At 25.6% G+C, this 24,450-nt stretch overlaps 4 protein-coding genes across 5 annotated transcripts in view; 2 read left to right on the top strand and 2 right to left on the bottom strand.

Annotated features, from left to right (window-relative positions):
• Window positions 1-66: 66 nt before the first annotated feature.
• On the top strand, window positions 67-2,293 carry LOC122511201 (RNA-binding protein 7). Its single transcript, XM_043626314.1, has 2 exons — window positions 67-291; window positions 1,171-2,293. The coding sequence occupies exons 1-2, from the start codon at window positions 205-207 to the stop codon at window positions 1,771-1,773; spliced, it is 690 nt and encodes a 229-aa protein (XP_043482249.1). The 5' UTR covers window positions 67-204; the 3' UTR covers window positions 1,774-2,293.
• Window positions 2,229-3,400, bottom strand: LOC122511200 (beta-1,3-galactosyltransferase 1-like). The gene has a single exon (XM_043626313.1). It carries the CDS (start codon window positions 3,363-3,365, stop codon window positions 2,229-2,231), a length of 1,137 nt encoding a protein of 378 aa, XP_043482248.1. The 5' UTR covers window positions 3,366-3,400.
• A 77-nt stretch (window positions 3,401-3,477) lies between these two features.
• LOC122511197 (glucose dehydrogenase [FAD, quinone]-like) lies at window positions 3,478-9,674 on the bottom strand. Its single transcript, XM_043626307.1, has 11 exons — window positions 9,062-9,674; window positions 8,704-8,903; window positions 8,505-8,616; window positions 5,585-5,719; window positions 5,348-5,460; window positions 5,116-5,283; window positions 4,827-4,980; window positions 4,538-4,695; window positions 4,232-4,409; window positions 3,891-4,095; window positions 3,478-3,808 (listed from the first exon to the last, which is right to left on the bottom strand). The coding sequence occupies exons 1-11, from the start codon at window positions 9,219-9,221 to the stop codon at window positions 3,616-3,618; spliced, it is 1,776 nt and encodes a 591-aa protein (XP_043482242.1). The 5' UTR covers window positions 9,222-9,674; the 3' UTR covers window positions 3,478-3,615.
• A 161-nt stretch (window positions 9,675-9,835) lies between these two features.
• The window catches only part of LOC122511199 (protein decapentaplegic-like), a 39,582-nt gene continuing 24,967 nt past the window's right edge, over window positions 9,836-24,450 (top strand). Inside the window, exons 1-2 of one of the 2 annotated variants that reach the window (XM_043626308.1) lie at window positions 9,836-9,977; window positions 12,233-12,552. The gene's annotated coding sequence lies outside the window, so the exon portion shown is untranslated. Of the gene's footprint in view, window positions 9,978-10,098; window positions 10,351-12,232; window positions 12,553-24,450 lie in introns of those variants that run through there. The other variant, XM_043626310.1, reaches the window with a different exon arrangement.

Here is a 24,450-nt window from a genome sequence, read left to right as displayed (position 1 = left end):
TTTTAAAAACTTGTCCAATTTCCCCTCATCCTTATTTTTAATTGGTCCATATTAAAGATTAAAATTCTAACCTATACTGACCTTACAACAATTACAATTTTACAATCTGCGTTATGTTTTGACTTTGTCTTTAAAAATTTAACAATTTATTTAAAAGTTTGTTGTTAAAATTAATGAGAAACTTGTTCTAATCGTCAAATAATCATGTCTGAGGATGAAAGAACAATTTGGTTGGGGAATTTAAATAGTGAAAAAGTTACAGAAGATGTTCTGTATGAGCTATTTTTACAGGTAATTAGTTCGACAATTTTTCGTTACTTTGATTATTTTACAACTTTTTCAACTTTTCAGTTATTTATGAATTATTTTTAAACATCTTCTATGAGCGTATATTCAAAAATAAACAGTAAACCTAGTATTTTTGGTACTAAAAATGTAGTTTCGTTTAAAAAATACAGTTTTTAACATAACCTTAAAAAATATTTCATTTCTCACAATAGTTTATTGTTTGCTTATAATAAATTTTAAGGGGGAAGGAGCGGTTGTAAAATCCCATTGAAATATGCCTTTTTTTTAGGTACCATTTTCTCAGCTCCAAATGATTATTTTTCATCAAACACTTTTTCTGCTGATTTTATATACAAAGGAGTAAAATCTGATCTTTCGATAAAGCCAAATTTTTATTTTTGAATTTGCTGTGCCATTTTGAAAAAATAATTACCACTCTCCCGAAAAATCACATTTTTCCACGGTACCATTTTCTAGAATACAATTCTTCTTTTTTTTAATACTTGTACATTAATGGACTGTAATCTGATCGTTCGGTTTTAGAAATAAATTAGTTTATTTAAAGTTATTTGAATATTTAACAAAAAAAACCAAGAAAACGAGTAATTATTTTTCAAAATGACACAGAAAATTCAAAAATAAAAGTTTGTCTATCGAACGACCAGATTTTACTCTTTTCAGAAAAAAAGTTTGTTGAAAAATAATCATTTAGAGCTCTGAGAAAATAGTACCAAAAAATAGGTACATTTCAATGGGATTTTACAACTGCTCTTTTCCCCTTAAACTAACTTATGATGATAAAAAAATTAAAAAGATATATTTTCGTTAAACTAAACAAAAATCTTTTTTTTAAATTAAAATATTATGAACAATTCTTTTTAGGCTGGGCCACTAGACAGAATTCATATTCCAAAGGATCGTGAGGGAAAGCAGCGAAATTTTGCGTTTGTAACATATAAACATCTGGTTTCAGTACCTTATGCTGTAACATTATTCGATGGAACAATGCTATTCAACAGACAAGTTTATATGAAAGCGAGAAGTAATGAAGCGCAACCAAATACTAATTCCGCTGAACAAAATCATCATTATCAAAATGAATTAATTCAACTTGGAAATCAAATGCTTCAATGTATACCAAATCCATCATTAGTTTACGGGAATTTTCCTAGTCCGCCAATGTTAATGCAGCAGCCGAATCAATTTATCCCTCAACAATTCTATTACAATGAGGAAAGAAGATCTCAACAAAATTATGCACATCCTTATCAGCGGGAGCCGGAGAGAAATAAAGGCCGATACAACAACGATCCTGGACACGAGAAAAGAAGAGACAACTATTCTTCGTCCCACAGAAATAATTATAGAGAAAATCCTCATTATTCTCAAAGACATGGTGGAAATCGACATGAAAATAGCAGTCGAGAAAGTAATAATCGTCAAGAAAGTAGTAGTCGACACGATAGAAGGTATTACAGATCTTAAATTACATGATTCAATAATACTTCTACATTTTCTATAATTTGATTTAAAAATTTGCAAACGTTTCTCAAATCTTACTAGATTTAAATTTCTCATTTTAAATTGCAAGAAATTTTTGTTCATTTTTGCAATAGTTATTAAGTTAATATATTCATTGAAATTCATTGTCTTGAAATTAGTTTATTAGTAAGAAAGAAAGATATTTAACAATTTTTTTACTACGTTTTTTAAACTTTAAATGTAAAGCTCGTCACAATGTTTCTTGTATATTTGTTTCAAAAGATAGGAACAAGACAATAGTTTGAGAATTCTCTTCAACAAATTTTATATTTCTATCTTGAAAACTAAATATATATAAATTTTGGAAATTAAAATATATATCTATTTTCCTTTTTTTGGTAATCATTGTTAAATATTTCTGCACTTGTTGGAAAATTGTAAAAAAGAATTTGCTCGATTTAATATGTAAGACTTGCTGTGCAAAAAGCAATTGTCAATAAAAGAAAATTATTTTTCATTAAAATTGACGTGGAAGATTTTTGAATACAAAAATACGGACAATCGGGATTACATTCAAAGAGTCGTTCCCATAAATCGTGTTGTTCGGTAGGTTTGATGCTGTGCAAACTTATGCTTCTTTGAAGTTCGCAAACACTAAAGGAAATTCGATTATTGACAAATTCCTGTCTGTCTATTCTTTTAATTCCCAATTTCTCGGCTACGATACCAGTTACAAAGACGTCTTCTAATTTCAAAAATGGTGTATTCAATGATTCTTTATGTAGCCGATGGACTGAATTTCCAGACAGTAAGTAAGCTGGTCCAGTGACAAAAGGTGGATACTCGGAGAATTTATATTGAATAATTGGAACGTAATATTTATTCTCTTTGTTTCTGTGCGGTTTTGTGTGTGGTGATATTTTGCCAAAAATCACATTATTCAATTTTAATCGTAAGCGCACAAATGTTAAGAGTCGGGGCATATTCAAGAAAACATCGTCGTCAGTTTTCAGAACGAAATTCACATTGAAGCAGTATCTGTCAACCCATTCGAGAATGGAAATTGTTTTCAGTGTCAGGTTAGTATAACTATCGTAGACATTACATCGTACAATGTCATCGAAAATTTTCTGCTCGTGAGCGAGTTTTATTTCGAGGTAAGGATCACTCGTTGAACCCAAGAAGAATAATATTATCACGTCCTTTCTCTTTCCGAATATTCCCCACGTTTCTCGAATTGCTTTTCTAGCCAAATAATGCCAAGGATCTGATAAAATCGGTATGAGGAGTTTTACTTTTGTCCCGTGATTCAAACATTTGTGGGAAAGAGACACAAAATGACCGGATTCGTAAATTTCACTAACGTTTACAACTAGTTTTCTGTCCTTATATTTCTCTTCCTCGGTGTCTTTTACTTGAATATCTCTTGATTCTATAGCTAAATGATTTATTACTTCCTTTTTATCATTGTTGTTTGTGATAAAAAGCTGAGTCTCTTTCTCCTTTTTACTCGAATCTATTGTTTTTACAGTAATTAAATTTTCGAAAATGACCAAAATTAAGAAATATTGTATAAAATGATGAAATTTTAACATTTTTTTGTAAAGTTCGACCTTGAAGTGTATACATAGCGATAGATGTTTATGTCGGTAGACAGCATTTCAGTAATTAAAATATTTATTTCAAAAAATAGAATTCGCACAAAAATATTTCTTTGTAACTAGACATTTTTTTCTATACACTCTTAATATTTATAAACTTGATTCGAAACTATATAAACACTGGTAACAAAAAATGACAAACAAAATGACAAAATAACAAAAAAAAAACAGGTTAGAAAACAAATCACGATCGTAAAAAAAATATATTCCTGACGTAACATTTAGCGAACAATTGATTTGATTTCTTCCTTTTTCTTTGTTGAAATAGTTGAGCAGCTTTTTCAGCAAGCATCACAACAGCTGCGTTAATATTTCCACTGGGCAGAATTGGAAATACAGAAGCGTCGACAACAAACAAGTTTGATGTATTATAAATCCTGTAAAAAATATTAAATATTTAATTTTTTAACTAGCTAAAAAATTGTTCTTTTCAATATTTCATTAGAAAAAGCGAATTACCTGAACGATTCATCAACTACCGATCCCATGCGAGAAGTTCCTGCGGGATGATAGGAAGTCAATGTCAAATGACGAACATAACATTCCCAATATTCGTTACTATCGAAAGTTCTCTCTTCACATCCAGGAAAAGGTTTTCGATAAAGATGCGCTCCCAACATTTTCATGGCTTCTGTCTCCAACAATTGTTTCACAAACAAAATACCTAAAAATTGAATTTTCAAATCTCATTCAATTATTTAATTTTCATCGGATTAAAAAATCCAATGAATTTAAAGACTTAAATTTGTTTTCCCATGAGGAAGCTTTGTATTAATTATATTTTATTAATTATTATTTACCTTCTATTAAAATTTCAACATCTTCTTTATTCGACAAATATTTAGGATTAATGATAGGTGATTCTCGAGGATTTTTACTATTGAGTTTAATTTCTCCCAAGCTTTTTGGATGCAATAAAACTGGAGCTAAAGTAACTACATTTTTGTACGTGAGGGGTGCAAAATATTCTTGAAATACCTACAGATTCAGGGCAATAAATAGAAGAAATTTTGGATTTTAACTTAAATCAAATTTAAATCTAATCTAATTTTTTAAGAAAAAAAATTAGTAATAACTAATTTGCTTTCAATTGTTAAAATACAGACCTTATCTGAAATTCCCATTGCCTTTCGCCAGCTAAATCCATTGTCTTGTGAAATTCCAATAGGCATCACCATTAATTCTAAATCAGGTGCTGCGGATTTATTTTGTAAAGAACTGTGAAATGTGCCTATCACATCAATTCCGTTGAAACTCCATAGGCCTAAAGTGTTAAAATTGAGAGAAAATAATTGTCGTATGTTTAAAGACTTTTTTTCAATTTTATCGCTATTCAGTAAGATATATTTAATGACAAAATCAATTCAATTATTTGTAAATGCAATTTTTAAAAACCTTTTTTATGAAAGAAATATTGAAAGGCTGATAAAGGACTTAAGACATCAATAATGCTGACAGGTTGACTAGAGTTAAGTATCACTAAATCCAAACCAGTTATTATGTGATCCATTAAATTTTGACCCACTGGCAGGTCAGATACAACGTCGATCTGATAGACAAATTATGAATTATTTTAACAAAACTTTCAGTCAATTACTTCTTTTATTTATTATTATTATTTTTTTTATTATTATTAAATATATTAATGCCCCTTATAAAAAGAAAATTATATTAAATTCCTTACCTTCAAATCATCTAAATGGCTTTTTGGTCCAACACCAGAAAGCATTAAAATTTTCGGAGTACCAATTGCTCCAGCACTTAAAATAACTCCCTTTTTCGCAAATACTTTGTACATTTTACCGAATTTCAAAAATTCAACTCCTACTGCTTTCTTTGATTGAAAGAGAATCTAAAAAACATTTTAAAATTATATTTGTTCAAATTGCATAATTATTATTTAATCGTTTACTTACTTTGTCAACATGTGCATAGTTGATTGTAAAAAGATTATTTTTATTTTTTTCCAAAACTCTATCCGAGCTCCAACGTTCTCCATTTTTCATAAATACTTTCGTTTTCATAAATCCTGAAAAAAATAAAAATTTTTGATAAACAAGGATTTTTATTTCCTATAAAGTTACTAATTTTCTTTAATATTATTTTTTGGTAAAATTTGTTATGTTATTTGATTATTTTTATTATATTCATACCTGTATTGCTATTTTTATTAATATTCTGAACGGTGTAACCCAATTCTTCAACAGCTTTTAACATAATTTCTGTGAGTTTAGTGGACCAATTTAAATCTTCTATACTGACAATTTCACTTTCCTCTAAAGAAAATTCTGAAAAATAAATAAAATTTAATATAAAAAAGTTAATAAAGAAACAAAATAAATAAAGAAAACAAAATAAATACAATATTATAATATATATAAAAAAAAAATATTAATAAAATTGCTATACTTTATTATTTGGATAATTTATATTTCTTATGCTTTACCAGGGTGTCTACAACACCTGGAAAACCTGGAAAACCGGGAAATGTCAGGGAAATTAAAAATGTCCTGGAAAACCTGGAAATGTCAGGGAATTTTTTCGAAAGTCAGGGAATTTTTTTCATTAAGACTTGAAATACTCTTGAACAATATTTTTAAATCCCACAATTAGTTTTACAAATTTTTAGTAAAAAATTAATAGTAATAATTATTATTGCCTTTCTAATTTGCAATTCTATTCTATTTTGATTTTTGAGAAATAATATGAACCACAGACATACATATAATCAAATAGAAAAAGATTAACCACTTAAAATTCTGAAAAATCAAAAGAAAAGCAGAAATGATGGCATATTGGCATATTTTGTTTCGTAAAATAAGTCAATTTATTTTTAAAATACATAATTCAAGGCTCGAAGTAAATCCGTAAATTCCGTAAAGTTCGTAAAAGTCAGTTTTTTTGATAAAAGGTCCGTAAAGTCCGTAATTTGATTAAAAAAGAACGAAAAGTTTGTAAATTGTACGATATAATTTGGGAAATTTTAGAGAAATTACAAATGATTGCAGAAATTCAATTATTTTAAAAAGTAATAAAATTCTTATCACAAAATTCAATTATGTTCAAAATTTACAAAAAAATCTCGACAAAATCCCAAGTATTATCTTTATAAATAAAAAAAATCTTCAAAATTCAATTATTTTCAAAAATTTTAATAAAATTCTTGGCAAAATTTCAATTATTTTTAAAAATGTTCCTCATTTCAATGTTTTTCAATATCTACTATTTTAATAAAAATTTTCCAAAACAATCTAATTATTTAAAAAAATTTTTATTATTTTTATAAAATAATAAACATTTAACAGGAATTCAATTATTTACAAATTCAATACTATTTTAAATCAATTAATCGAAAAATTAAATTATTTTCAAAAATAAAGTTTTCCAGAAGAATCCAATTATTTAAAATAAAATTTTCATAATATTTCTTTTATTTCGAAAAAATTAATTATTTAAAGCAATTTTTATAAAATTCTTATGAAGAATTCCATTATTTTCAAAAATAATAAAATTTTTCACTAAAATTTAATTCTTTTTAAAAATTTTAATAAAATTTTTCAGGAATTCAAATATTTTCGAAAATTTTAATAAAATTCTTTGCAACTATTCAATTATTTGCATAAATAACAAAATCCATTACCGGATTTAAATTATTTTTAATAAAATTTTATAGAAATTGCTAAAAAATGTAATTATTGTTAAAAATTTAATTTCAATTCCTCGAGAAAATCAATTACTTAAAAAAATGTTTTTTTAAATTCTTTGGAAGAATTCAATTATTTTCGTAAATAACAATATTCATTACAAGAATTCAATTATTTTTAAAAACTTTTCACAATTTAATGATTTTCAATATCTACTATTTTTATAAAATTTCCAAACAAAATTCAATTATTTAAAAATTTTATGTAAAAATCTTCGTAAGAGTTCCATTTTTTTGAGAATAATAAAAATTTCTCAAGAATTTAATTATTTTTGAAATTTTTTTGTAAAATTGTTAACAACTGTTCAATTATTTTCATAAATAATAAAAATCATCAAAGAATTTCAATTATTTTTAATACAATTTTAATCGAATTCTTCGAAAAATGTAATTATTCTTTAAAATTTTATTAAAATTCGTCATCAATTTAAAAATTTGTTGGTAAAATTCTTTATTATGAGAATTAAATTTTAAGAAACATTGAATAAATTATTTATTTTTGTTTTCAAATAATTAAATTCTAATAAAAATTAATTTCAGTTAAAATTTTAGATAATAATTGAATATTAAAAGCCGTATAGCGTGTATTTTTATAATTAATTGAATTTTTTTTAATTGAAGTTTTTATTTTCGAATATATATTTAATTGAAGAATTTACGAATAATTGAGATTTCGTAAAAGTGATTTAAAGATGAATTTTAGTTAAAAATTGTTGAAAATAATAATTGAATTGATAATGATTTTATCACTCGATCATCTTTAATTATTGGAAAACATGAAGAAATCTATCACTCCGAGTCGAAGACTCGGAGTTATGGATATCTTCATGTTTTATAGTTGTGAAAAATTTAATTTATAATTTTAAGTAAAATGTTCTCTTATTTGACTCGGACTGCTGATATTTTTTTTTCGTAATTTTTCATTTTTGGCCCGTAAAGTACATATTTTTAAATACTGTGTCACTGGTTCGAGCCCTGATAATTTTTTTAAAAATGTTCATTTTATATTCATAATTTATAACGTTGGTGACGTTTACAATAATTTAGAAGAAAAAATAATTTTCTATTCAAACTTTTGTCTTAATAAAACTTTTACAACGTTTCTTGAACAAAAAGTTAAAAAAAGGATAATTTGGTAAACGTAAAATATTGTTTTCTGAGTGAAAAACAGTTTTTTTTCTTCAAATCGTTGATGACAAACGTTGTGAATACTTCTCCCACGTCATTTATAAGTGTTATTAAATAAAATTTAAGCAATGTATTTTTTATTATGTCGATTCTTAAAACCTGGAAAAAAATTTTAGAAGGCCTGGAAAACCTGGAAATGTCAGGACAATTTTTTTCAGATTAGTTGTAGACACCCTGTTTACCTTGAAAATCTGGAAACCATTCCTTAAAATCGTCAGGATGTCCTCTAGCGTAAATCATATAGTTCAATCGACTAGTTCCACCGAAAACTTTCCCTCTTGGCCAAATGCTTTGCTGTTCAATATAAATTTTATTATTTTTATACACCACAATTTAATCGAGTTAGCCATACGAAAAAATATTCTCTTTTTGTAAACATACATTATTAATTAAACCTTTACAGGCATGAGCTTGGGACGTTGTAACATATCGCCAATCGTAGATACTTTCTTGAAGAGCAGGTGAAATAATGGGTACATTTATTAGAGAAGGTGATGCTCCTCCTGCTTCGATTAATAAAACTTTATCTCCGTCTTCTGATAATTTAGAAGCGAGAACTGAACCTGCACTGCCTGCTCCAACTTGAAATATTTATTTAAAATTTAGATTAAATTGAAAATAGGTAGAATTCTCATTAATTTAAAATGTATACAATATTTTAACTTATACTAGATTTTAATTAAAAAACTTAAACTTCTAATTTTAATTAAAAAAAATTAAATTTCTAATTTTCACTTACCAACTATATAGTCGTAAGTATCATTTCCTTTAATATCATTTAACCACCAATCTTTGTAAATCTCCCATGAATTATAAATGTTTAAATAGTATACAAATAAGTATACACTTAAATTGTATATTAAAAAAGAACAATATCTTAATAAACTAGACAATTCCATATTTTGTTTATTAAAATTACTGGTTTGTACGTTATTGAACCTAAATATTTGATAACTTTTAGTAAAATATATTAATTTTACTTAATTTTTCCAGTTTTTGTCAAATTGTCCAACATTTAAAAATGCCAGTTTTATAAAAACAAATTTAGTCCAACTATTTTTATTTGAAAATACTAAGAAAATTATTTCAACTGTTGTGTCAACAATGAATTCAATTTTCAACTTTGTTGCTTTTTGTTTCAAATCTAAATGACACTTGTTCTTTAAATTATAAATTAACACATATTTTTCAAAACTTCTTCAATGCTTCTTTAAGTAATAATAAATAGGTACAGAGTTGAATTTTAAAACAATTTTTATTCCTAATTTTACTTGTTTTGTTATAGAATTTGTATACCACGTTGTTTCTCTTTATGATGAAATAAACAAGCGCCACCTGACAAGTAGCAGACGACAGTGGAAGATAAAATTGTTAAAGTTCTATTACTTTTAATATTTTGTTTTTATGATAGATACTGCTATTATTTTTCCAATTTACTATTAATTTACCATTTACTAGTTGCTTTTAAATTAATCGTTTATTTTTATTAAAATTTTTCAATATGTTAACAATACAATTTTCTGTTTTATCGACAGAGTCCAGATTTGAAATTCGAACAAATGGCAGTTATTATTCCAAGATGGAGACAGGAGTACACTTGCTCGACTACTCAATTAAAAGTTGAAATTTATCACACCGATTTGAACAAACACTTGGTGAGTAATTTTGCTATTAAAATTTTGATATTTGTTAAATCTAATCTCTAAATAATATTCCTATTTCGTATTGAATTGATTGTATGTAGTTTTAAGAAATGCAAGTACTTATCACGTGCTTCTAAGCCGCCGGGACCACCGGTTAGTCTACCTGTAAATCTTGCTTATTTTTTTTGGATTTTAATTACGGTTTATTAAATATTGGATTGTATGTAATGAAATTGAAAAATATTTTTTCTCTTGAATTGAGAAATTGTGGATAAAATTTTCTACGAGGCCTCGAAATGACGATGGTGGGTCTTAACGTTTTATGAGAGGTCCGTGGGTGTTTTTAATAAATAAATCTTTTACGCACGATCGACTTCGCAGGAACGTGAGTATATTTTGCTAGGATCAGATATCCCAACTCCCAAGTTTATGAAAATCTAGTTTATATGCTTCTATATAAGTGGTGCATTTTTTTATTCTCTTTTTTATACTTTATTGCAATCGGCAATAAAATTCCGCTGAGCATAATAATAATTTACTTATAGTATTTATTCCCTATAGTAAATAATTGTGTTAGAATTTTAGTGTTTTTTTTTATTTTGTCAGAAATCCTTAGTCGAAAATTCCAGATTCTGCGAATTTGTTTCTTTATAAACTAAAATAAGTTTTTCTTTCTCGCAGTGAAACGTGAAAGTTATTAGTAATATTTAATATTATGAATTTTTCAAATTAGGAACAAATATATTAAATATGTAAAACTTGTATATTTATCGCTAGTAGAATTTAGGGGGGGAAAAAGTATCGTTTCCTTATAATCTCATGAAGAAATGGAATATTTATCAATTTGTTTTTATTTGAGAAGACTGATTGCTTCTTTATTATACTAAATTCGTCTTCTCTGTATTCTCCTCTAATTTTTTGCAACTGAAATTGGTATTTGACTTGAGCGAGGACGAATACCAGTTAATAATCAATTCCATTCGATAAAAACGGGCAAGTCTCTCCTTGTTAGTTTAAGTTGCACAGCACCAAGCATGGAATAGGCGACGCGCTGTCTGCCTTCTCCTGGACTTGCTTGCCTGGTTGCTCGACTCGCTTGTGAGATTGCCTTGATGGCTCTGGCTTCTTCTACATTAATATATTCCCTCCAGGCAACAGCAGATCAGCTCTTGCGAGAGTCAACTTTTATAACGCCGATGAAAACAATTTTTTTTTTCTTTAATATCCAAAATACATTTTCATTTTTTACAAGAACTTTCAATTTTTGCTATTGTTATATTTCTTCGATTCTAATTTACAATTAGAAAGCTGTGAATAAATAATTTTGACAAAATAATTATTTTAATCGATAAAAATTGTTTTGTAAAAAAGTAAACATAAAACTAGTTTAATATAATAAAAAAATGAGAATGTAAAAATTGGGAGATTGAAAATTTTATATTCTTTAAGGAAATTAATTATAAAATTATAAATTCATTAGGTCATTAAATGTCTAATAATTTAAATATTTTTACTTCATGAGAAGAATGCTGTTTAATCGCAAACTCACGTCTCTTTATCTTGCAATCTTTTTTTTTATTATTTTTCTCTCATCTCTCGTCATCTCTTTTATTCCTTTTTCTTTTCCGCTCGTGTTCTTTATTTCGAAACCTATTCTAAAACAGGTCTCTTAAGCACACCGTAATAATGACAATGTTTTTGGTCATATATAGACTTTAATATATGGTCCAGAATATAGAATCTCAATTTTGTCGAATTATGATGAATTCTACTGGTCGATCATCAGAAACGTGTAATTACCATTTCAATTACTATGATTCGCGAGTTTCGCGTTTTAGTTTTTTCATAACTAATATTTTTGAATTTCCAAGAATTTTTGTGATTTGTTAAATGCGCACTCATCAATTCTAACACATTTTTCTGACCAGATATCTGGAATGTTGAAGCGACTGGTAATACTATATGTATATAACTGCTTCGAGTCGAAAGAATGCAACAGGTTTTCAAGAACAAAAGAGTAGAAAACGATTGACATTCGGTGAATGGTCCTTGTAAACTACAGCTACTGATGACAAGTTTAAGTCTATAATGTTTGTTTATTAAGAAGGAAATACAAATATGTGTATCTAGTTTCTTGGTGTATTTTTGGAAACTTTTATTTCATTTTTGAACGATTTTTGAAAAAAAAAATTGAAAAGTTTATTTGTTTTTAGTTTCTTTATTAATGTTTGGAGTCGATCAATAAAGTGCGTTGATTTTGATTGCAGGTACCTGGGAATAAAGAATACGAAGTGGAACCATTTATTGGAAATGATATTTGCCGAAAGATACCAAGAGGAACTCCATTGTAGGAGCATCAGTGAGGTCGTTAATCACATATATCGGAATCATTTACTATAAAAGCAGCTTGACGTCTTGGTTACCGATTCTAAATTGAATATGACGTACTTCCATGAATATCCACCGACAAACGATTGCTAGATTGTGAAGGTGCTTCTCAATACGACTGTGGAAGTCTTCACACATACCAATAGACCTGTTTACTTACTGGCTGTAGCGCACAGCTGGCTGACGAGCTAGCGAACAGGTGGGTTTCTGGCTTTTCTCACCAGATGCTAACATACCACGGAATGCATGCATGCAGGTGCACTGCGTAGTTACTGGAAGTGGCTCTTTTTAAGTACCAATACAACAAATATAATTTGCAATTGATGCTAATGCTTGCCTTGTCCTACAGCGTAGTAAATCATTGCGGATCGAATTGAAAACAATTATTATATATATATGTTTATGCGCAACTTTTCTTATGACTTTGCATTCTCATATAGTTTCATATATATACTAATTTCGCTCTCCCTTGTAATTATTTACTTTTTTATCAATAACTCTTTCCCTCGCTGTTTACAAATCTTTCAATTAAAATTAAAATCAATAATCTCTCATCTCTATATTATTCTCTAAAGTATTAGCGATAATGGCAAGTTCAGAAGGATTTATTACATATTCGCAGGCTTCGTACTCATTCACTAAAAATAAATTTACTATTTTTTTTACGATTTGCTGCAATTTAAATACTTTTTTTTAGATTTGTGACACTAAAAGCTAATACATTTTTCAATATTTGAAAATTTACACTATACTTTAAATTCACTAATAGTTGAAATAAAAAATTATTCTAAAAAAATTTTATAAAATTCTTAGCAACAATTCATTAAATTGTAAATAAAATTCTTAGAAAAAATTCATAAAATTTTAAGAAAATTATTTTAAACCATTGAATTATTTTTAAAAATATTTCGAAACTCAATTTTCATTATCTACTATTTGAATAAAAATTTTCCAAAAGAATTCAATTAATTAAAAAATATTAAAACTCATCTCGCAGGAATCCAATTATTTTTAATACAATTTTAAATGAATTTTACGAAAAATGCAATTATTCTTACAAATTTTATTAAAATTCTTCGCAAGAATTCAATTATTTAAAAAAAAATTAATTATGTTATTCGCAAGAATACATAATTATTTTTACAAATAATTAAATTCGTTGCAAAAATTCAATTATTTTCATAAAACTTATCGTAATAGGAGTTCAATTTTTTTAAATAACATTTTTAATGAATTTCACGAAAAATGTAATTATATATTCTTAAAAATTTGACTAAAATTCTTCAAAAGAATTCAAATAATTAAACAAATTGTAATATGTATAGTTTATTTATTAGAATTTAATTAAATTCTTCGTGACAATTCATTTATTTTCAAATAGTTGTATATATAGTAAAATTTGTCGCAAGAATTCAATTATTTTCATGAGTTATACAATTCTTTAGAAAAATTAAATTATTTTAGATACAATTTATTTAAAATTTCTTGATGGAATTTAACTATTTTTTTAAAAAGTTTAACAAAATAGTTGACAGAATTGACTTATTTTTAAAAATTGTCATAAACTCTTTTAGAAAGAATTTAATTATTTTTAGTACAATTTTAATTAAATTCCTCGTATGTTAAATTATTTTCTTCGAAAAAATTGAATTTGCATTTTTTACAAATTTTTTTTTTATTAGTTTTATTTTTACCTACTATTAATTTAATTTAATTTCAATTATTCTTAATATAATTTAAAATAAATTCTTCAAAAAATGTTTTATTCTTGAAAATTTTATAAAAATTCTTCCAAACATTTTAATTATTTAAAAAAAAATGTTCATAAAGTTCTTTATAAGAATTTAATTTTAAGAAATATTCAATTATTTAATAAATTATTTATTTTTGTATTTAAATTATTGAAATCTCGTTGAACTTTCTAATAAAAATTGATTTAAAATGGAATTTCAGTTAAAATTGTAGATTATATTAAATATTAAATATATTAAAATTTTGAATAATTTTATGTATATATATTTAAAAATTTCAACAAAAACATGATTAAATTTTGGAAGAATTAACGCAGTTGTAATTTTTAGAAACATAGTTAAATTTCAAAAGGGCTTTACATTAAAATCATTTAAAATTTATATTAATTCCAGTGAAAAACTAAATAGGTATACATATTAAAATATTTATTTTAAACAAATTATTCTATTTTTGAATTTTGAAAAGCTTTTTAGAATTTTGATAAAGTTCTTTATATAAGAATTCAATTTTAAGAAATATTCAATATTATTCAATAAATGAATTGAATTTTCCCAGAATTTTTCACGAAAATAAATAAATTATTTTTGTATTTAAATAATTGAATTCTCGTAGAACTTTTTAATAAAAATTGATTTAAAATTTAATTTCAGTTAAAATTTAATTTAGAATTTTAAATTGAGTTCAAATCTTTATTATCTCTTAAACATATAGAACTTTTCATTAAGAAGTTGTGTCAAAAGTTGCAAGAATCAATACGAGTGCTATAAATATTAGATGATTTTTGTCAGAATAATTTTCTTCTAAATTTAAAGTAGTCTCATTTCCAGTTATACTACCAGCAGCATTTGTGGTAAACTTCATGCATGTATATATATTATATATAACTTAATTATCAAATACTTCTTTACTAGCAAAATCCTACGCGCGCGATGCGCGCGTGAATGATTTAAAGAATTATCACGGTAGCAATTTACCTGCCTGTCTTACCACAGAAAAAGTACATACGGGAAAATGTTCATGATTAATAAAATGAAGAATATATATTTCAGAACTATGGATACAGAAAAATTTTTGAAAATCCTACAAAACCGTAGGTTGAAAATGTACGGAAAAAATTTTTCAGGGAAAGTTCTCGAACTGTACCTGAACACCTGAACAGTGAGAAAAGAACATGAGAAAAAGTTGAGGTCTAATCCTGCATTACACTAAAGAAATTCTTGAACTTTTCAGGAATCTACTGTGTAGAGCAGGAGAAATTCTCGAAGTTCACGGCAGATTTTTGAAAAATTCAGGGACATCTTTAGTGTAATGCAGAATTAGACCTTAACTTTTTCTCATATCCACCGTTCAGGTACAGTTCGGGAACTTTGACTGAAAAAATGTTTTCCGTGTGCTAAGAGTTTTCGATAAAAATTATAATGAATTTAATGGAAACTTTCTGAACTTTAGATAGAATAATTGTTGAACTACTCAACAATCGCAAAATTTTAAATTGTCTCTCAGTTTTCTCTTTTTTACTAATTAATATTGGTAGGTATATATTGTAATTTTTTGTAACTTCTCTAAAAAATTTTCCGTATTCACCATTTCAGAATAAATTCTCGATTTTTGTGAGACAACATTTTTCTATGTTCCTTTTACAAATTGAAACATATCGATTATAATATCGATATATTTAAAACTCTTTTAAAGAATTTTATTTAAATTTTTTGAAAATTATCAGGGGAAGTTAGTCACCATAATTATAATTTTATTTTTTTTAATTTCTTCACAATATATTCAATTATTTTCATAAATAGTAAAACTCATTGCAGAATTTCAATTAGTTTTAAGACAATTTTAATCAAATTCCTGGAAAAATGTAATTATTCTTAAAAATTTTATTAAAATTCGTCGAAAAAATTCAATTATTTCTAGAAACAGTTAAAAATGTTTCTCAAGAATTTAATTATTTCTATAAGTTGCAAAATTCTTTAGATTTACTAAATTCTATTAAATACAATTTTTAAAAAGAATCCTTTACTAGAATTCAGCTATTTTCATAAATTTCTATAAAATTCTAAAAAAACAACTCAATTATTTTCAAATGTAATAAAATTCTTCGCAGAAATTCAATTATATTTAAAAATTTGTTTAAATTCTTATCAAAATTTTAATTATTTTTATAAATAATTAAATTGTTCTGTAAAATTCATTTTTTCAAAAATTTTAATATAAAATTCTACGCAAACATTCAATTATTTTCATAAATAATAACATTCTTTGGAAGTATTCAATTACTTTCATAAATAGTAAAATTCTTTGCAGAAATTCAATTATTATCAATAACATTTTAATAAAATTAAATAATCAAATTTTCAATTAAAATTATTAAAAAAACATTATTTTCAAAAATTTTTAAGAAACTCGCCAAAAGAATTATTTATCATTCATAAAAACTCTAATAACAATTTTTGAAGCCATTTGTAGATTTATTTATATTTGAAATCAAATAAATTTAAATTTGATGAGGAAAAAAACCGGAAATAATTAGGACAAAGTCGTGAAAAAACCGGGAATTTTGTTAAATATAGCGCACAAAAAAATTATTATTAAAAATTTTTAATTCCTTAAATTGTCAATATTTAGGGACGTATGACTCTCCCCAAATTTAACTGTATAAATAATTGTTATTTCATGGAATTTTAAACTTTATAATTATTATTTACTCAAAAGGTAGATATCTAAAATTTAATGCTAACATTATTGCTTAGTTTTTATTTTATGTCACTGAATACGTAATTCGTAGAATATTCTATGAATTATTGAAAATCTATTGTTGATTATATGCAATAGAGATTATAAAAAATTAAATCTTCCATTAAATTAAAATTATGTAAAATATTATTTCGCGTATTTAAATTATTTATGTTATTTGAAAAATATCCTATAAAACCATCATTATTTCAAATAAATAAAAATAATTCATAAAAATTATGAGAAATAAATATTATATTTTTAACGATTGTATTTAAAAATTAAAATATTAAGAATTGTAATAATGTTGTCATTAAATTATAGCCACTCACCTTAAGAGTAATTGGTGTTTATAAATTTTAAAATTCTATTAAATAATAATTATAATTGTATAAGGTGGATTCCACGTCAGTTCAACACACTTATTTTCATGACTTGTTGGGATTTGGCTGTACTTTTGTAAATTTATTACTTTTATAGTGATAAACAACTCCACCAAATATTTTTTCAAAATTTTGAAAATTACAAAAAATATGGCATTTTCAAAATTTTTGTCTTTTTTTTGGAAAGTGCTATAACTTTGGTTCTAATTAACCGATTTTGGATTTAAAAAAAACAATTTCTTTGGTTTTAAGTATATTTTAAGTTAAAATTAACATAAAAAAAAAATTTTTTTTTTTAATTTTGAAAAATTAAAAATCCGTTTTTGAAAAAACATCATCTTCGATTTTTTTCAAAATTTTACTTAATGTTAGGGCAAATGTGCTTTACATGTCCTGTAAGTTTTATCTTGGGATCTCAAAGGGATTCGGAGTAAAAAAATAAAACGTAACCACAAATTACGAACATATGAGGCAAAATTCCTCAACTGCCCAGGTAAAACAATGAATTTTCTCTAAACTTTGCTAAAATTTTACTATTATTAGTAGAAGTGTAAATATTATTTTTTTTTGAATTTGATAAAATATTTTTTGAGTTATGGAGTTTCAAAATTTTGATTTTTTTTAAATATCTTTTTTTCGATTTAATATATTGATAAGTAAAATTAATCAAATTTAAAGTATGAATAGTGATTTTTAAAGGGGTTTTCACGGGCTTTAAGCTGGTGACCTTTTTTCTATGAGCCATGTAAAAATCAGAGTGGGACCATGAGAATCTTTGAGGAAAATAATAATTTATCATTATTTTACATAGAAAATGATGATTTATAATTAATTTCTTCAAAAAGTTCCATGGTCCCACTCTAATTTTTACATGGCTCATATGAAAAAAGGTAAGCTTTCGACTGGGATAGGTTACAAAAAAATAAAAAAAATTGGACAAGTGCGAGTTGTACTCGCACTGCAATGGTGGGTTCCGTACACAAATATTAAAACAATACTTGCAACATTTATCGGTAATTGGTAGAATTGAAATAAACAATTAAAAAAATATATTAAAATCATTTGATAAAAAAGAATAACTAAAAAAATTAAAGTATTGTATATATCAAATATTGTAAACAATAATAAGCAGAGGAACTATAATTTTGAAAATTTTGTTCCTCTGCTTATTATTGTTTACAATATTAGATATACAATACTTTAATTTTTTTTAGTTATTTCTTATTATCAAATGATTTTAATATATTTTTTTAATTGTTTCTTTTAATTCTACTAATTACCGATAAATGTTGCAAGTATTGTTTTAATATTTGTGTACGGAACCCGCCATTGCAGTGCGAGTACAACTCGCACTTGTCCAATTTTTTTTTTATTTTTAGTTAAGAAATTAAAGTCAGAAAACAATCTCTCATTTATTCTCTTAAAATTTCAATCTTCCTTAAAATATTTAATGCCACGTGTTTAAACTAAAAAAAATTTAAAAAAATTTTTTTTTTGAAAAAAAAAATTTTTTAAAAAATTTTTTTTTAAAAAGTTTCTTAAATAAATTTTTTGTCGTCAGACTGTAATAATACACCAGGATACCAATTTCCAGCTCATTAGGTCAAATAATGTAAAAGTTAGGGAAAAAAAATTTTTTTTTTTTTAATTTTTTAGTTTTTCCTTGACAATGCTATGGCCATCATTACATATCAAGTTCTCTATATTTTTCCTGTAATATTCGAGTAAAAATACACCAGCATGCAAAATTTCAGCTCTCCATGTCGAATAGTTTAGAAGTTAAGGGGGGGGGAATGGTCACTTTTTATGCATTTTTGGCCAAAAATCTTGTTATTTCCTTGACAACGCTATGGCCATCACCTCCAATCACATTCGCTATATTTTTCCTGTAATCTACGAGTGAAAATACATATCTGGACCAAATTTGAGCTCTTTAGGTCAAATAGTTTAGCCGCTAGGGGGGGGGGCACGATTTGGCTACGGACAACAGAGTCTCACCAATAGGGTTCCGCCGATACACCGTAGGTGTACGGAACCCTAAAAACACTGATTTTGAAATACAGTAGAACTTGGTTAATATACGATTCTGTAGGGACCGCACTAAGAATGCGTCTTATGCGGGGAAACGTATTAGGTGGGATATAAAATGTATGTCTTTAATTGCAGGGACCACCATAAATGAGCGTCTTAAGCGGGAAATCGTATTAAACGGGATCGTATTAACCGGGTTCTACTGTATATTGAAATTAAGAATTTGACCTTAAATTTCAAGGTCAAATTGACAGAAAACAACTTTTTTTATCACCCAGCTTATAGCCCGTGAAAACCTCTTTAAAAATCACTATTCATACTTTAAATTTGATTAATTTTACTTATCAATATATTAAATCGAAAAAAAGATATTTAAAAAAAATCAAAATTTTAAAACTCCATAACTCAAAAAATATTTTATCAAATTCAAAAAAAATAATATTCACACTTCTACTAATAATAGTAACATTTTAGCAAAGTTTAGAGAAAATTCATTTTTTTACCTGGGCAGTTGAGGAATTTTGCACCATATGTTCGTAATTTGTGGTTACGTTTTATTTTTTTACTCCGAATCCCTTTGAGATCCCAAGATGAAACTTACAGGACATGTAAAGCACATTTGCCCTAACATTTAGTAAAATTTTGAAAAAAATCGAAGATGATGTTTTTTCAAAAACGGATTTTTAATTTTTCAAAATTTCAAAAAAAAAATTTTTTTGAATTTTTTTTTATGTTAATTTTAACTTAAAATATACTTAAAACCAAAGAAATTCTTTTTTTAAAATCTAAAATCGGTTAATTAGAACCAAAGTTATAGCACTTTCCAAAAAAAAGACAAAAATTTTGAAAATGCCATATTTTTGGTAATTTTCAAAATTTTGAAAAAATATTTGGTGGAGTTGTTTATCACTATAAAAGTAATAAATTTACAAAAGTACAGCCAAATCCCAACAAGTAATGAAAATAAGTGTGTTGAACTGACGTGGAATCTACCATAAAGTAGAATTTGGGGGAAGTCATGCGCCCCGAATTTTTAACCATAAAAATAGAAACAACACTTTAAAGCATTATATCTGTCAAGACATCATTAATTATATAGAAAAACAAAAGACGACACCTTCTGTTCACGCGCGGAATAGCAAATTATAATTATTATGTATATAGTATATATAAGGTTTTTCTTAAATTTTACCAAGAACGTTTTACGAAGATTATATATCTGTTAGATTTGAATTTGAATGACAAATAGAAAATCTTATTCAAGGTCGAAAAAATTATCAATCTAACGCTAAGTTTGTTCAAATAAAAACACTTGAGTTTGAAGACGTCACCGGTACTATAGAGTGTGATTGGAAATATATTAATGTGAATGACTCGTTTCTCATGCTTTTTGAATTCTTTGCAATTTCTTGAAATTTACAAAAGAAAAAATGATAGTTTCTTGGAATTTGTTTCAGCTCTTAAAATTGACTGCAAAAATAGAGGACGTGAAATTTTGATAATATATATATAAGAGAAAACTATGCGATAGAGTTGCATTTCCATTTGTTATTGAATATAAGTGGAGATTTAATTTCGAAAATGTGGTTTTTGACGTCTTATTACTCAGGAGAAAAATCGAGGCATATAATTAGAGTAAAACAAATTGCCGAATCTCGTGCGGTTTATAGCTTTGTGAGTATTCATATGATATTTTCTGTCTCTTTCACGATGACTCCGCCCACTGGCTTGAAAACAATGCACATTACTGCCAATTATCAATGGACTGCCATCAACCACCCACCGTATATTCGAGAAAGAGAGCCTAGGCTCTTCGCTTCTTTCAGACTATCATTTTGTGTGGCCGAATGAAAAAGACCACCTTCGTGGAACCCATTTTACCGCCGGCTGAGGATTCAGAACGCCGCAGGGCAATGGCTGTGAGAACTGCCATATCGAAGGGTCGTGTGACCTTTCCGAAACGAGAATGGTTTTGAAACAAAAGTACAAGAGACATGCTCCGCTGATTTAGATCTGCGTCCCAAAGCCTCGTCGTCACGATTCCGCGAATTGTTTCTGTCGCGGTTTTCTTCCTCTACCTTCCTCTCGATCATCTTCTTTATATATATTCCATCTCACTCTAACTTTGGTTTCGCACGGGTCTTCCCATGAGTATCTGTGTATACAGACAACTTTGCATTCGCAGTGCGCTTGACAAGGATCGTGTTTATACAGTGTTGGCAAAAAAAGACGCATCGGGAGGGGGATGGGGGGGATGCAAATAAAAGCAAGACTTTCTTCTCCCTCTACCTTGTTGAGAAACAAATTATATTCATTTTGAATGAATCAGTTCATTTCTTTTTTTAATTTTTCGTTTTCATGTATATAATTATCTGAATTTTACTATATTAGGAGGTAAAAAAGTTCTTCTTTTATTCATATTTCGTTTTACAGGGATCACAGTCCCGTTTTTCCCCTTTTCTATTTCTTTAAATTATAATAAAATCCCATAAAGCACCTAGAATCGGTTACTTTCTCCTCTTTTCCCCCTTTCTTGAAAAAAAATTACAATTTGTAGTTATTTTAAGGGAAAAAATCTCCACTTTTTGCAAATATTTCAATTTTTGTCGTACCTATTTCACAAATTTCGATAATTTCTTATACCTTCTTCACCTTTTTTACGATTCGATTAATTTTTGGATGCAATAATATGTTTCGAAAATATTTGAATTTACAATGAAAAAGAAAAAAAATCAGGGTTGCTACAGGTCAGGGAATTCAGGGAAAAGTCAGGGATTTTTAGTAAAAGTATACTGGCAAAAATTAAATATAATGAATAAATTTACTTAAATATTTCTAAATTAATTGAATTTTAAAAGAGTTGCGTTTACGATTTTCATAAATAAAAGGTTTTAATTTGAAATTTTACAAAATTTCAATTTTGAATGAATTTAATTAGAAATTTTAAAGAACTCAGATTTTTGAAAAATTTTATTAATAAATTAATAAACAAAAACACTAAAAACAATTGAATTTTGGAGAAATTATACAAATGTTTGCAGAAATTCAATTAATTTCAAAAGTAATAAAATTCTTGGCAAAAAATCAATTATGTTCAAAACTTTTTTTAAAAATTCTCGTCAAAATTTCAATTATCTTTATAAATAATAAAATTCTTCTTCAAAATTCAATTATTTTCAAAAATTTTAATAAACTTGGTAAGATTTCAATTATTTTCAAAAATTTTCCTCAATTCAATTATTTTCAATATCTAGGTACTATATTTTAATAAAATTTTCCAAAAGAATTCAATTATTTAAAAGAAATTTTAATAATTATTCTTAAAAATTTTATTAAAATTCGACAATAAAATTCAATCATTTAAAAATTTGGTTATAAAATTCTTTATGAGAATTCAATAATTTTAAGAAACATTCAATTATTCAATAAATTATTTATTTTTCTATTTAAATAATCGAATTATTTTATAATTTTCTTATAAAAATTGACATAAAATTGAATTTTATTTAAAGTTTTAGGTAATAATTAATATTAAAAGCATAATTATAACATGAATTTTTAGAAAGAATTGAATTTTGAAAAGATTTCAAATTACAATCTTTGAAAGTCTGAATTTTTCGTACTTTTTGTTTATTTGGTTTTTTTTTAAATTATTGTAAGTTTTCATTTTCTTATATAACTAATATATTTATAATTGAAGAATTTCCGAATAATCAATTTATTTTAAATGTGAAAATAAAAAAAAAAAAATTTTGAGAAATTTTATTGAAATAGTGGATTTTTAAAATATTTGTATATCTCAGCGAAGAACTTCATATTATTATTTTATGAAATATAATTGAATTCTTGCAGAAAATATTTTAAATCTTTTTAAAAGTAATTTAATTTTTCGAAGAATTTATTTAAAATTTTATTAAAAATAATTGAAATCCTTACTATGAAGAATTTTATTGATTATGAAAATTGAATTCTTACAACGAATTTTATTGCATTTTTTAAAAATAATTGAAATCCGGTGAAGAATTTTATTGTTTATGATAATAATTGAATTCTTGTAACGAATTTTATTACATTTTTTTTTAAATAATTGAATTCTTTTGCGAAATTTTATTAAAACAGTAGATTTTGAAAATATTTGAATTTCGCCGAAGAATTTTATAATAATTTTAAAAAAGAAATTGAATTCTTGCAAAAATTTTTCGATCCTTCTTATGAAAATTATTATTTTTCTTGAGAAATTCATTTAAGATTGTATAAAAATAAATAATTGAAATCTTGTGAAAAATTTTATTATTAATGAAAATAATTGAATTCTTACAACGAATTTTATTACATTTTTTTAAATAATTGAATTTATGTGAAAAATTTTATTAATTGTAAAAATAATTGAATTCTTGCGAAGCATTTTCTTAGAATTTTTATAAATAATTTAATTTTTTTTTTGAAAAATTTAATGGAAATTGAAATTATTATAAAACATAAAGAAATCGATTACTCTGAGAGTCGAAGACTCGGAGTGATCCATTTCTTTATGTTTTACAATAATATTCTTATCAGTATGATTATAGGTATGAATTAAAATTTTTTTTTGAAATCTTAATTCCTATACGGAAAATAATAATAATAAAATATTTATTTAAAAAAAAGGTATTTATGTTTTCGAATAATTTTACAATTAAAGAAATTTTTGTAATTAAAGGTAATAGAAAAATTTTTTGAGTATCTATAATAATTTTTAGAGTGAATCAGAATAATATTCTTTAGGGTCAGGGAAAAAGAAAATTAAATTTTTGTGGCAACTCTGAAAAAACTTAGGAGTGGTAAAATTTACTTACGGATGACTATTCGTTATTAAAAATAAAAATATTAATCTTCCTCACTTGATTTCTCATTTTTTTTGAATTTCAATTAATTTAGGAATATTGAGTATAGTTAACGGATAAGGTTATAAGCTGATAGTTAAAATATATATTATTCACATTGAAATGTGTCAATTTGTTAAGAATGTGATAATTTACTTAGTGTTTTAGGAATTTGGAAAGAGAAGGCAGAATTCTTGACTCACACACAGGCATTCTTCAATTGAATTTCTATTTCTCGAGAGAGACATTATTTTTATTTCGACGGTCGTGAGAGCAACACACGGGCCTATTGGGACCTCTGATGAGATTTCAAAGTCATCTATTCTTTCTCTT

The sequence above is a fragment of the Leptopilina heterotoma genome, unplaced genomic scaffold (genome assembly GCF_015476425.1).
Source record: "Leptopilina heterotoma isolate Lh14 unplaced genomic scaffold, ASM1547642v1 Lhet_81, whole genome shotgun sequence".
Classification (NCBI taxonomy): Eukaryota; Metazoa; Arthropoda; class Insecta; order Hymenoptera; family Figitidae; genus Leptopilina; species Leptopilina heterotoma.
The sequence above is the reverse complement of the archived record's forward strand: the minus strand, read 5'-3'. Positions and strand labels throughout refer to the sequence as shown.

Bases quoted from the DNA above. Each gene is read 5' to 3' on its own strand.
- LOC122511201 (XM_043626314.1), top strand. From the start codon at position 205: ATGTCTGAGGATGAAAGAACAATTTGGTTGGGGAATTTAAATAGTGAA. The intron at 292-1,170 runs GTAATTAGTTCG...AATTCTTTTTAG, and splicing joins TGTATGAGCTATTTTTACAG to GCTGGGCCACTAGACAGAAT.
- LOC122511200 (XM_043626313.1), bottom strand. From the start codon at position 3,365: ATGTTAAAATTTCATCATTTTATACAATATTTCTTAATTTTGGTCATT.
- LOC122511197 (XM_043626307.1), bottom strand. From the start codon at position 9,221: ATGGAATTGTCTAGTTTATTAAGATATTGTTCTTTTTTAATATACAAT. The intron at 4,696-4,826 runs GTTTTTAAAAAT...TTAACACTTTAG, and splicing joins ATATTTCTTTCATAAAAAAG to GCCTATGGAGTTTCAACGGA. The intron at 4,410-4,537 runs GTCTGTATTTTA...CTGAATCTGTAG, and splicing joins CAATGGGAATTTCAGATAAG to GTATTTCAAGAATATTTTGC.